We start from the raw sequence: 12,925 nt of genomic DNA, 5'->3' as shown, positions 1-12,925 counted from the left end.
TCTGCTAAAAAATTCCCCCCCCCAATATCAACCTCAACAAGATAAAGAATACACCTACCTCTCCTATTTCTGCTAATAGGTGGTTCAGATTTCATGTGTGTGTGTGCACAGGCGCATGTGCACGCGTGCCCGTGTGCGTGCATGCGTGCATGAGAGAGAGAGAGAGAGAGAGAGAGATTTGAGGTGCTATATCAGGTTGAGAACTCTGGAGGCACGGTAGTAAAGCACTTGGCTGCTAACCAAAGTTGATCACTTGAACCCACTTACTGCTTTGCAGGAGAAAGATTTGGCAATCTGTTTCCATAAATATTTAGAGCCTTGGAAACTCTCTTGAGCAGTTCCCCTCTGTCCTGTAGAGAGGTTAGAGTAGGAAACCACTGGATGGCAACAGATTTGGTTTGGTTTTGGTGTCCAGGTGAATAGGAGTCACTGGGTGGTGGAAGCCATAAGGTGACTAATTAGTAAACAAAGACCAGTGGTTCAAATCCACCCACAAGGAGCCACAGATTTCTGAATAGCATTCAGCCTTAGAAGCTTAGTCCCCTTCATTTCTTCCACATGGCCTAAACTCACCATTCAGCAAGTTCTGCCTCCTGGATGCTCTTCAAAGTCAACACTTTCCAACATGATGTACTTCTCCAGGGACTGGTCTCTCCTAACAACATGCCCAAAGCGCATGAGACAAAGTCGCACCATCCTTGCTTCTAAGGAGTATTTTCTACTGCTTCCAAGCGATATTTGTTTATTTATTTGAAAGTATTTTCAATGTTCTTCAGCAGCACTATAATTCAAGTGCATCAATTCTATCTTCCTTATTCACTGTCCAATTTTCACATGCATATGAGGTGATTGAAGATGACTTTGCTTAGACCAGGTGCACCTTAGTCCTCATCTTTGATTAGTAACACCTTTGCTTTCCAATACTCCAAGGAGATTACATGCAGCAGATTTGATCTTTTGACGGCTGGTTTCAGGAACATTGATTGTGGATCCATGCAACATCAAATCTTTGACAACTTCAATCTTTTTCTGTTTTATCGTCAGGTCCAGTTGTGAGGGTTTGGGTCTTCTTTACACTGAGTTATAACCCATATTCCAGACTGAAGGTCGCAATCCTTTATCTCCATCAGCAAGGGCTTCAAGTTCTCCTCACTTTCAGGAAGCACAGTGTTATTGTTCTCAATGGCCATCAAGTCAGCTCCAACTCATGGGAACCTTAGGCAAAATACAATAAAATGTGGCCTTGTCCTGTGCCAACTCCTAGACCAGTGGTTCTCAACCTGTGGGTCGTGACCCCTTTGGGGGGTTGAATGACCCTTTCACAGGGGTTGCCCCATTCATGACAGTAGCAAAATTACAGTTATGAAGTAGCAACAAAAATAATTTTATGGTTGTGGGGGGGTCACCACAACATGAGGAACTGTATTAAAGGGTCGCGGCATTAGGAAGATTAAGGACCACTGTCCTAGACAATAACATTCTTGAGCCCATCGTTGTGTACCTTGAGTGCCTAACAACCTTGGCGCTTATCTCACAACACTATAACGAACAATATTCTGATGTGATCCATAAGGATTTCATCGACTAGTCTTTGGAAGTAGGTTGCCAAGCCTTTATTCCTAGTCTCTTTTAGTCTGACGGCTCTGCAGAAACCTTTCTATTGAGAATGACTCTGCTGGTATTCAAAATACTGAAAATATAGCTCCCAGCATTGTAGCAATAAACAAGCCACTACCACAGTTAACACATGGTAGTTTATGACTCATTGACAGGCTTCTTTCTCATCATGAGTCCTAGAATTAGGGGGAAATAGAGCAGAGTCTCTAAACCCATGTATCGCAGTGAGGAATAAGTGGTAGTTGCTGAAAACCACGGGTCCTGTTGGAATTCTTGTTACTGCCACATGCTTTGCTGCTGAAGTATGTAACACACAGCAAGTTTTATAGTGGTGATTTCATAAATGGTGTTGCTGTTGGTTAGGTGTTGGACTACTATCTACAAAGTCAGTGGTTCAAACCTACCAGCCAGTTCAGAAGAGAAAGATGAGGCTGTCTGCTCCTGTAAAAGTTTACAGTCTCTGAAATGCTAGATAGGTTTTGAGCTAGACTTGACTCGGTGGCTTTCGGTTTGCCTCCTCATAGCCAACGTGTCCCTATTTCTATTTTATTGATTAAAACCAAAATGACAGTTTTTTAAAAAGCTCACATTATTCGAAGAGCTAAAAGTGAGAGAATAGATGTCCTACTAATCCTTCACTCTGTTTACTATTTCCTGGCTGCCTCAATTTCAGAGCAGAAACCCAGCAAGCAAGCTTAGAGGCCAGAAGTGTCCAAGCTTAAAAAAGCCCTCATTCTTCCACTGGCAGCCTGGAGTCCCCAGTCATTCTCCATGTTTCAAAATATATAGGGGCTTGTCATGAAACCTGTATAGTCAATCTGGCCACACAAGTAACACAGAGTGTTGGTGAGAACACAAAGACTGGCCCTGATAGGTCCTTAAAGGTGCCAGGTCCGTCTCTAGATCCTGCAGACAGCACCACGTACAACCAGGCCTTCCGCATCCTCTCCCGATCCCCGGCCTTGGCTGTGAACCACTGGCCTTGCTCAATGCTTTCTGATTGCCTCCACTTTTCTGACTTCAGCAAATCTGATTACAATTAGGATTTCTTCCCTGGGCTCTGCCTTGCCAGAGGTTAAATCTCTTCCTAACACCTCACCCCTCTGGTCCCCTAGCTTGGTACCACTCCCTCCTCATGAGTAACTCTCCCTTCCATCCTCTTTCTGGCTCTAGTGAAATATGTATAAGACACAACTGAAAGCAAAGTGATAGATAGATCTGATGATATGTAAAATTAGTAGAACTAAGTCGTTAGCCATTCAGTGACGTGGCTACTAATATGACTGCCATTACTGGGGAGAAGTAAAGCATTATTTCTTTTCCCCATCTTTATTTGTGTAGATGAATCCAAAATCGATGTCAGAGCAAGTCGTCTCTCCTGAGACCCTGAGCATTTTGATCATTGCTACAGTATGTTGCAGTATGTTTTATTTGGCCACTACAGTAAATTTTGATTTGGGGAAGATGGGACAAAGGAAATATACAAATATACAGGGACTTTGATGCCTGATACCTATGATTAAAAAATAAGATCAGTAAGAAGACTGATGGTGGTGAGGTACTTTAGTTCTGGTGGCCAAGGAAGGTATACAAGAGGCTTCACCAAGTATGTAGTCAAATGGAATGAAAAGGCAACGGAATTTCCCCCGCAAGTATCTTGACGCCTCCTAGAATTTGATAAGGATGAGAGAAACATGGGGGAGCTCCCCTCGGTTTTCTCCAGGGGAGACAGTTAAGCCAGAAGGTACAGCAAGCGTGAACATGCTGAGGTGGGCACAGACCCACCACCGCCCGGGCAACAGTGTGGCAGCAGAGATGAGAAGCAAGCAGAGCAATTGGAACTGACATCAGACCCATGCCAGCCCTGCTCGGCGTGCGGGTGCGATCGCCTAACTTACTGCCCTGCCTCTCAGAGGCAAGAACTTGTGATTTCCCCGAGTTAAATCAGAGCTTACTGAAGGTCTGAGCAGAGGAGTGAACCCTTGGGCACGTGTTGTAACCTGTTACACTGGACAGGATGTGGGGCACAGACGGGAGAGCAGACGGGAGGGAGGGAGAGGGAGAAGAGATGGAGGCTGCAGACAACCATGACTGATGGCTTGGGCCTGGGTGCTAGCACTGCCTAGAAGAGGCTTCAGGAATCAGCTTGAAAGTATCACTGGCATGGGTTCTCTTTTCATTCCATTTGACCATACACTTTTTCTTTCTTTTGAATCATTGTACTGGGGGCTTGTACAGCTCACAACACAATCCATCCATCCATCCATCCATCCATCCATCCATCCATCCATCCATCGTGTCAAGCACATTTGTATATATGTTGCCATCATCATTTTCAAAACATTTTCTTTCTATTTGAGCCCTTGGTATCAGCTCATTTCCGCCCCCCCACCCTCGCTCCCTCATGAACCCTTGATGATTTATATATTATTATTATTATTTTCATTTCTTACACCACTGACTTCTGTCTCCCTTCACCCATTTTTTCTGTTGTCTGTCCCCCTGGGAGTGGGTTATATGTAGATCATTGTGATCAGTTCCTCCTTTCCCCCCCCACCTTCCTCTTCCCCTCCTGGTATTGCTACTCTCATTATTGGTCCTGAGGGGTTTATCAGGCCTGGATTCCCTGTGTTGTGAGCTCTTATCTGTACCAGTGTACATACTCTGGTCTAGCCAGATTTGTAAGGTAGAATTGGAGTCATGATATTGAGTGGGGGGGGGGCGGTGAGAAAGCATTAGAGAACTAGAGGAAAGTTGTGTGTTTCAACGGAGCTACACTACACCCTGCCTGGCTCGTGTCTTCCTTGTGACCCTTCTGTAAGGGGATGCCCAATTGTCTACAGATGAGCTTTCGGTCTCCACTCTGTGCTCCCCCTCATTTACATTGATATGATTTTTTTTTCTGGGTCTTTGATGCCTGATACCTGACCTGATCAATACCTCATGGTCATACAGGCTGGTGTGATCCTTCCATGTGGGCTTAGTTGCTTCTCAGGTACATACATGGCTGCTTGTTTATCTTCAAGTTGTACAACCCCAGATGCTATATCTGTTGATATCCGGGCATCATCAGCTTTCTTCACCACATTTGCGCATGCACCCATTTTGTCTTCATCAATCATGTCGGTAAAGTGACCACAAACTTTTGAAGCTCCCTCATCTATCTCCCTTGGCCCCTGGAAGTGAAATAGCTCACCATCAGTCCATGCTCTGGGTTGGAGGAAAGCAAGAGAGAGACTTGCGATGAACTGGGAGAGGACAAAGGACGGCCAGTGAAACTAGAGGAAACCAGAGCCGACGTGCTCCTGGAAGCCACCTAAGTGGCGAGGATAGAGCAAGCATGCACTGAGGCAAAGGAAGGCCGAGGCCCGACCATTGGGTGTGGCTGTGGGAGGTCCCTGGTGAACACAAGGGCTGGGCTGGAGTGGCTGCAGAGGAGAGTGGAGGAAGATACAGCAAATCTGGGCTTCTTAAAGGAGGTGTCTGTAAGTTCCTGGATGCTGCAAACTGTTAACGAGCTCAGCTGCTAACAGAAGGTTGGAAGTCCAAGCCCACCCAGAGGTGCCTTCACTGAGAGGCCTGGCAAGCTCCGTCTGGAAATCAGCCAGTGAAAGCCCTGCAGAGCACAGTTCTCCTCTGCCACGCATGCATCTGTTTCCATCTGAGACAGCTAACACACAGGGATGGGTGTCTCTGGATAAAGGCTGGTTTATGGCGGCAGGGCAGGAAATGGAGCCAGGGAGACTATTGCCATGCTGCTCTGTGCTAGGGGTGCAGAGGACTGTGGGAAACCCCCTCCACCATCCTACCCCCTCACCCAAGTGGGACCTAAACTCTGCAGAAGCCCAAGACTGTGGGCTTTTTTGAAAATGTGATTGTTCAACCACTTTCTGCATCAATTTCCTTTGGTCTCCGGGACGGCCCGTTTTAATTTAAATCAGATATTTTCTTAAGAGCAGGGGACTTACTCTGCAGTCTCTTGTTCCAGAACATTGCGTCCTTCGTGTCTGGTAAGAATTTGCTTTGCATGTAATTTCTGGGCGTGCACGAGGAAATACACTTACACAAATATTAATGTGGAGCAGTTAGCATGTTGATGTTTGCTTAGATTTGAGCAGGAGTTTCATCAAGCACTATTCTTTATTAAGGCTCTTGTAGCCTTGATGGCTAGCCCTGGGGAATGCTCAGTCATGGCTCTAAAGTCACTGGCAAGACCTCTTGGGCATCCTGAGACTTAGTCAGATCTGAGCGCACTGCAATGTGAGAACGGGCCCCGAGGGCCTTCTCAACTGGCATTGGCACTACACCAAACCCTGAACTGCCCTGGGCTTTAATGACAGGTTTCTAAGGCCTGAAGTTATCACAGCACACTGGATGGCTTTCCAACCGCCCTTCTGTGTGTGGCCTTTTCTTGAAAGATGGTTTGCAGTAGAGATTAAATTCTAGGCTAGCTTCTCTGCTCCTGAGGGCATTTCTGGGCCATTCTCCTTCCCTGCTCCCCCCCTAGTCCTCAAGAATTACAAACAAATGTCTCCATTAGCCTTAGCACAGCAATGCGAACTTAAGCTGCCTCCCAACATATGCAGCATTTTCTATTAGCCATGACCTGATGGAACAATTCACTACTTTCTTCCATTGTTTGGGCGTGTTTTTTGTTGTTGCTATTGTTTGGTTGGTGTTATTGTTCAATTCACTTAAATCAGATGGGGATTGACCTCAATGAAAGAGTCACCTTGCAAAAAGATTCACAGTAGCACAGAGTATAAAACAGAAAGCCTAGCATTTCAACTTTGGCTGGGTTTCCCTCAGCTTCAGTTGATGCCCTCTCCGCTTCTCAGAAAGAGAACTAGTCTAGAAAGTACGACAAACCAAAACACCAGACTCCCTGCCATCGAGTCCAGCTGCACTCCATAGAACTGCCCCCTAGGAGTTAGCTTCTGAGGCTGCAACTGTCCGGAAGTAGAACGCCCCTGCCTTCTCCCTTGGAGCGCCTGCTGTTTTCAAACTGTTGACCTTGCAGTTCTAGCAGCCCAACCTGTAACCACTCTGCCACCAGGGCTCCTATGAAGTAAGATGTTTCCTCCCGCTCTGATCCCTCCCTCGTCTTTCTAAATGCTTTCCCAGGCCATTCTGAACGGAGGGGCGTCCTCTCCTCTGGTCTCTTCCAGGGGCCCTAGTGGAGCTGCTGGGCAAGGGTGGCCAGGCTCCAACCCACAGAAAGCTCGGAGTCTCCCAGCTCCTGTCGAGGTGTTCCGTCCCACCCAGGGCCGCTATGGGTCACAGCCCCCTCGATGGCAGCAGGTTTGGTTTCGGCCCTCTGGCATTCATTTCGGCGTATTCCCAGGCCCCCTTTCTCAGGTCTATCCCTCCTCCTCAACCTGAACGCAGACCTTCTCCATCGGTGAGCCCGTTGCTGCCGTCTACAGCCGTCCTGCGTGTGGCGGAGAAGTCCACGCTCCCTATGTTGTTAATGCCTTTCCCCCTCTCTTCTGAAAGTGGATCATGAGGCTGTTCTTTCGAGGCCTCAGCCATTCGGTTAGCAGCTGTGTGCGCCGCGCCTGTTCAAAGAGCTTGTGTGTGATGGATCTTCTTGCTGCCCCCGTAGGTGGGTTCCACTTCCTCTGAGGCAAACATACATAGCTTGAGAGCTAGCTCCATCAGGCAGCGGCTCCCTGCAGGGCCGTGGGCTGGGGGAGGGTCCCTCCAGAACCTTAACCACCGCCATCATCGGGGCTTTCTGCCAGACCCTCCCGCTCCCGTTTCTAGTTTCAGACCATTGCTTATTTTTCCACACAAAGGACTCTCAGGGGAGCCATTGCTAACCATAATTCCCCAGGCAAGTTTACCCCCAGTACACCTGACCTCCCAGCTGGACGTTCATCGTGTTTTATTTTGCGGCTGAGATAACGGAGGCACAAGGAAGTGAAATGGCCTACCTAGTCTCCCAGCATCATGATGACCAGGCAAGGACTCCAACCAAATCCTCCCAGCCCCAGGCCAGTGTCCTGTCCAACAAGCCAGCACATCTCACCATGCAAAGAGGAGAACACCATGGGCTCGATGTCTTTGGTGATAATAATTCACCCGATGAAGTGTGCTTATATGGTCTCACTTATGAATCCTGAAGAATCCTAGAACAACACCTTTTTTGGTACCAAAAGGATCTAGTGTGATATTTTTGTTGGTTCATAAAAGGCTCAAAGTCTCAAGCCATCTGTTGACGTATGATTGCAACCTGTTAACCTGTATATATATATAAAATATCCCTCCCACCTGATATATATATAAATAGATATAGATATAGTTATAGACATAGACATAGACATAGATATAGATATATAGTGGAAAAATAAGCATGGGTACTAAAGGGAAATAACTTAAATCTAGCTGTGAGACGTAGTGTGGGGACAGTACACATGATCCCAGTTCCCTGCACATCACCGCTTCAAGCTTGTAAGCTTGCTCAGCAAGTAGATGACAAATCCAAGTGGGAGGCTTTAGTACATGAACATGCACTGACGAGACACCACCCGTGCACAGTGCGCTGCTATGCCAATAGGAGAGTCAGCGTAGGAGCCAAGCAGTCCTTCAGATCAGATAGCCCCTCCCGCACGCGCTCTGAAAATCCACAGCGACCACACGCACTGAGGCTCAGGCTGGACTCTGTGGAGGTGAGGATGTGATGGTAGCCAGACTCTCTTGGGAATGGCTCTCCTCTCAGGACCAGACCAGCAAAAGCACCTGGCAGGAGGGTGTGACTGCCTGGCAGGGGCTTTGCGCACATCGTCCCTTGTGTCCCTAACAGGGATGTGCCTGTGACCGACAAAAAAGCAGGGCCAGCGGCTTGGCTGCTCTGTTGAGTTGACTCGTGGGAGCCTGAGCTGCTGGAGCGCATTTTGTTCTTTCTCTATGGAGATGGAGAAACGGCACGTGGCACTTTATGAACTGGGTCTGCCAGCCGGGCTCTGAAAAGGGGCTGGAGCAGGGTGGTCTGTGTGTGTATGAAGCACTTCGGACAGAACTGAAGCCGGGCTTGTGATGCACAATAGTATCTGTGTGTGACCCAGCAGCCTGAGAACTGCTGCCCAGCCAGGGGAAACGCGTGCCAAGTGAGTACAAGAGGAGATATTTTGCTAACCTTTCTCAGCAGAGAGACCTAGGCTGTTTTGTCTAGAGGAGAAATCACACAATAAGCAAATAGACCCCTTGCAGGCATGCAATGTGATCCATTTTTCTCTCCTTCCTCTCATTTCTTACTCGCAAACTACTGTCGCCTTGTCGTTGAGGGTATCTGCTATGGCACTTGCAGGCACACAGCGCTCGTGTATGCAGTCACAGACCCCAGTTGGTATTCCCAGACTCCTTTGGCTTCTGTGCTGTGCAGGGGACACAAGCTTAAACAAGCATTCTCTTGCCCTTTCGGTTACTGTGTCAAGCTCTCCGTGGGCTCGGAGCACACAGTGAAGTCTTATATCACCAGCAATCACAGGGCTATTTTAACAGCTCACCTTTGGCTCAACTCTTTCTGAGCCCACGTGCTGGCCCTGGCAAAGTTTAGTTAAAGAACATGCCGGAAGCTGGGGATCCAACCATGTGAACAGAAAGAGAGCACCGAGCTCTACTGCACAGAGAGCAGATCAGCTGAGTGGTACCACACTTGGAGTTCTGACAGTTCTATATTTCCAAACCCAGGCGTAATCTGAGTCAGCCATAGTAGGGGGGACGAGGGGCTGGGGGGAAAGGGGGTGCTTAGGGGGTACCTCTTTTTCTTTCTGTTTTGGCTTTTGCTTTAAAGAGGTGCTAGAAGTTAAACATGAAAAATCAGCACCATGTACAACACATTCCTCCTCCATGCCCTTTTCTCTAAGACCAAACCGAAAGAAGAAAGGAATGTGGCAGTGACCTAGAAGTCCCCGCCTCACCCCACCCCCAAGTGACCCAGGAACATGAGCCCCCTCCACGCGATGTCCTGTGTGAATTACACAGCCTGGCACCTTGAGAGACAGGCCCACGTGCCTCCACGCTGACCGATGACTGCGGACAAAGAGGAGAGGACACTCAGCCGGGACCCAGGAGGGTGCCATGGACTTGGAACATATCGGATGGGTCACCAGTTTTATCTGTAAAATAAACAACCACTGATTTACCAGCAGATGGGTCCATCTACTGCCCCTCTAGTTCTCTCGACGTGGAGAACCCAGAGAGCACCTTGGGTAACTATTGGAGAAAACACAACCACGAATGAAGAAGAAGGAAATCTCCTCGGACCAAGCACACCGCCGTCTTGTCCATCTCTGGGCTCCAAAAGGGAAGCGCGACCTGGACATTTAAATCTGACTCCGATGCCAGGAGATAACTGCTCTCCTGTTTGGTTCAAACCCTCCCCTTCCCCTCAAGAAGAGGACGCAGTACTCACCAGTCATCAGGGTGTAGTAATTGGGGTACGAGAGACTAGGGAAGTCTGGGGTCAAGTAATCCACCTTTACTCCCCTGCTCACAATCTCTTTGAAACCAGGCAAAGACTCCAGGGCCTCATCACTGATATAGTCTGAGCGAAAGCCATCCAGCAGAAACACCAGGAGCTTCCGGCCGGCAGAGGCGGGCTGAGCCAGGCCGAGCCCAAGGACCAGCAGGAGTGCCCCGAGCTTCACTGCCATGTTGCCAGGAGGCTGCCAGAGGCCGGCTGGCGCAGCAGTCCCCTTGCAAAGACTGAGGAAGAAGAATCTGTAGCTATTCTCTCTTCTAGGGGCTGGACCTTGAGCTGCTGGCCTTACTGAGCCAAGTTCACTTGCAGAATTTAAAGGTACAGCACCCCCTTTCGAAAACAACTCTGCTCACCCCCAACTAGTACGTCCTTCCACCAACTCCCTGGGAGAAGCCAGATTCCCAAACAAGCCAGAACTGACACCAGAGCAGAGTGCAGCCTTGTTATTTTGGGTGAGCGTTCCAGGAATACAATCACCCACAAGGAGGTGGAATTTTAGAAGAACAGGACAGCAGTCGGCACAAGCTTTATAGTTAGGCTAACCAGAGGGAGGAGCCAAGGAAAAGGGTGACCTTGTAATTTGGTGGCATCCCACGCCCTTGCCCAATTTAAACTCTGTTAGCGACTTTTCCACTTACAATTTAGTACCACAAACCTTTAAGCTCACTATATAAACAAGAGACAGTACATTTAGGTGGTCCTATTTGTGAACCCATTTGTGGCCTTCTTTGAGTCTATATAGCCATAGCAGTACAAACAGATTGCCCATATCTTCACAACCGAAAAAGTCTATATCCCCCATCAAACTCTCTGCCATCAAGTCACTTCCAGCTCAATGGCCCCGTAGAACGGGGTAGAATGCCTCTGCGGGTTGCTGAGGCTGTAACCCTGCACGGGAGTTGTTCTTGCTGTCAGTTCCGACCCATAGCAACCCTATGCACAACAGAATGAAACACTGCCCAGTCCTGCGCCATCCTCACAGTGGTTGCAGCCACTGTGTCCGTCCATCTCCTTCAGGACCTTCCCTTTTTTGCCGCCCCTCCACTTTACCAAACATGATGTCCTTTTCCGGGGACTGATCTCTCCTGACAATATGTCCAAAGAATGTAAGATGAAGTCTTGCCACTCTTGCCTCTAAGGAGCACTCAGGCCTCACAAGATTGTTCTTTTAGCAGTCCAATGGTCCTTTGCTTGTTCTTCTCCAACCCCTCAATTCAAATGCATTGATTCTATTTGGGTCTTCTGTATTCAATGACCATCTTTCACAGGAGTAGAGAGTCTCATGTTTCTCCTATGGAGTGGCTGGTGATTTAAAACTGCCAACCTTGTAGTTAGCAGCCCAGCGTGTAACCCACCCTTGTGTGTGTGTGTGTGTGTGTGTGTGTGTGCACGCGTGCACTCAGTTTATTGTTTTAGTTTTCAAAACTGCCTTGTCAGCAGTTTGAACCCACCAGCCGGTCCAGGAGAGAAAGGTGAGGCTTGCTGTTTCTCAGAGACCCAAAGGGACAGCTCTACTCTGCCACATCGGGTTGCTATGATGATGAAGAAGCACAGTAAGCACTAAATTCTGGCTCTTCTAGGGGTCTCCAAACCAGTCAATACCATTGAGTCATTTCCAATTCAGTCACCCCATACATGACAAAATAGAACTGTTCCGGAGGGTGCCCTGGACAGGAATCTTTAAGAAAGCAGACCACCAGGCCTTTCTTCCGTGGCACCCTGGGGTAAATTGAACCACCAGCCTGTAGGTTAGTAGTTGAACACAAACCCATTGCACCACCAAAGGTAGCTAAACCAAACCAGGCAAATCCACCACTATCAAGTTGATTCTGAATCTTAATAACCTTATATAAGGCTTCCAAGGCAGTAAGTCCTTATGATAGCAGACATCTTTATTTCGTTCCCTCTGAGCAGGTGGTGGGTTTGAACCTCTGACCATGTGATTAGCAGCCTAATGTCTAACCCAAATGCCTAAGCCCCCAGCTACATCAAGGCTTCTTCATGGTTCTAGAGCAGGCGTCCTCAAACTACAGCCCGCGGGCCACATGCGGCCCACCGAGGACATTTATCAGGCCCGCCAGGTGTTTTTGCCCCGTTTGTTTTTTTACTTCAAAATAAGATATGTGCAATGTGCATAGGAATGTGTTCATAGCTTTTATGTGAATTACAATTATAGTTCGGCCTCCAACGGGTCTGAGGGACAGGGAACTGGGCCCCTGTTTAAAAAGTTTGAGGACCCTTGTTCTAGAGTGTTGGGGTTTTTTTGTTGTTGTTGTTGGCATAAAATTATATAAAATAGTTATGTGTGGCTTATGAATGTGCCTTGCCCATAGTAAATGCTTAACAACTGTTAGAAATGGTTAGTATTCTAACTTTATTTGGATCCCGATAAAACTTGGAAGGTTCTGGGCAGTTTCTCAGGAACTGAAGACAGCGTGACAGTGACCACCTGGATCTTGCCCTCTGCCTTCTTCTCCTCTTCGTTTGTTCTATTGTTTAGAGTCCAGTCTCTCCCAGGTGACAAGCACGTCACTTCCTAAATTATGCTACCAAAATAGGAAATTCATTCACCAAACGGCCATTCCCATCTCATATGGCTCCGACAAGGAGCCGGTGCATTTTTTCCAATTCCAAAGGAGAGCTGCTTATCATTTTGCACTAGGAAGTGGGTTGGGGCAGATATAGCTAGGGTAAAAGTGAACACCTTCTCATTGGTTCTCCCTTTTGACCCATTTGGAAGTTGTTCTAGTTTTTAATACTTTCTGCTTTCTTTTCAGCTGATGTTTTCCTCTATTTTGTTTTATTACTGTTGGTAGCTTTTCT

General features: G+C 47.8%; 1 protein-coding gene across 1 annotated transcript in view; it reads right to left on the bottom strand.

The window, feature by feature from the left end:
* Positions 1–10,314, bottom strand: part of ENPP6 (ectonucleotide pyrophosphatase/phosphodiesterase 6) — a 134,189-nt gene extending 123,875 nt beyond the window's left edge. Inside the window, exon 1 of the mRNA XM_004696461.2 lies at positions 10,034–10,314. Within this exon, the coding sequence (XP_004696518.1) occupies positions 10,034–10,274 (241 nt within the window). The 5' untranslated portion in view covers positions 10,275–10,314. The remainder of the gene's footprint in view (positions 1–10,033) is intronic.
* Positions 10,315–12,925: the final 2,611 nt, after the last annotated feature.

The sequence above is a fragment of the Echinops telfairi genome, unplaced genomic scaffold (assembly GCF_000313985.2).
Source record: "Echinops telfairi isolate 266 unplaced genomic scaffold, ASM31398v2 ScPeMD7_9;HRSCAF=40, whole genome shotgun sequence".
NCBI classification, from domain to species: domain Eukaryota; kingdom Metazoa; phylum Chordata; class Mammalia; order Afrosoricida; family Tenrecidae; genus Echinops; species Echinops telfairi.
Note: the sequence above shows the minus strand (reverse complement) of the source record. Positions and strands in the feature narration are given on the sequence as shown.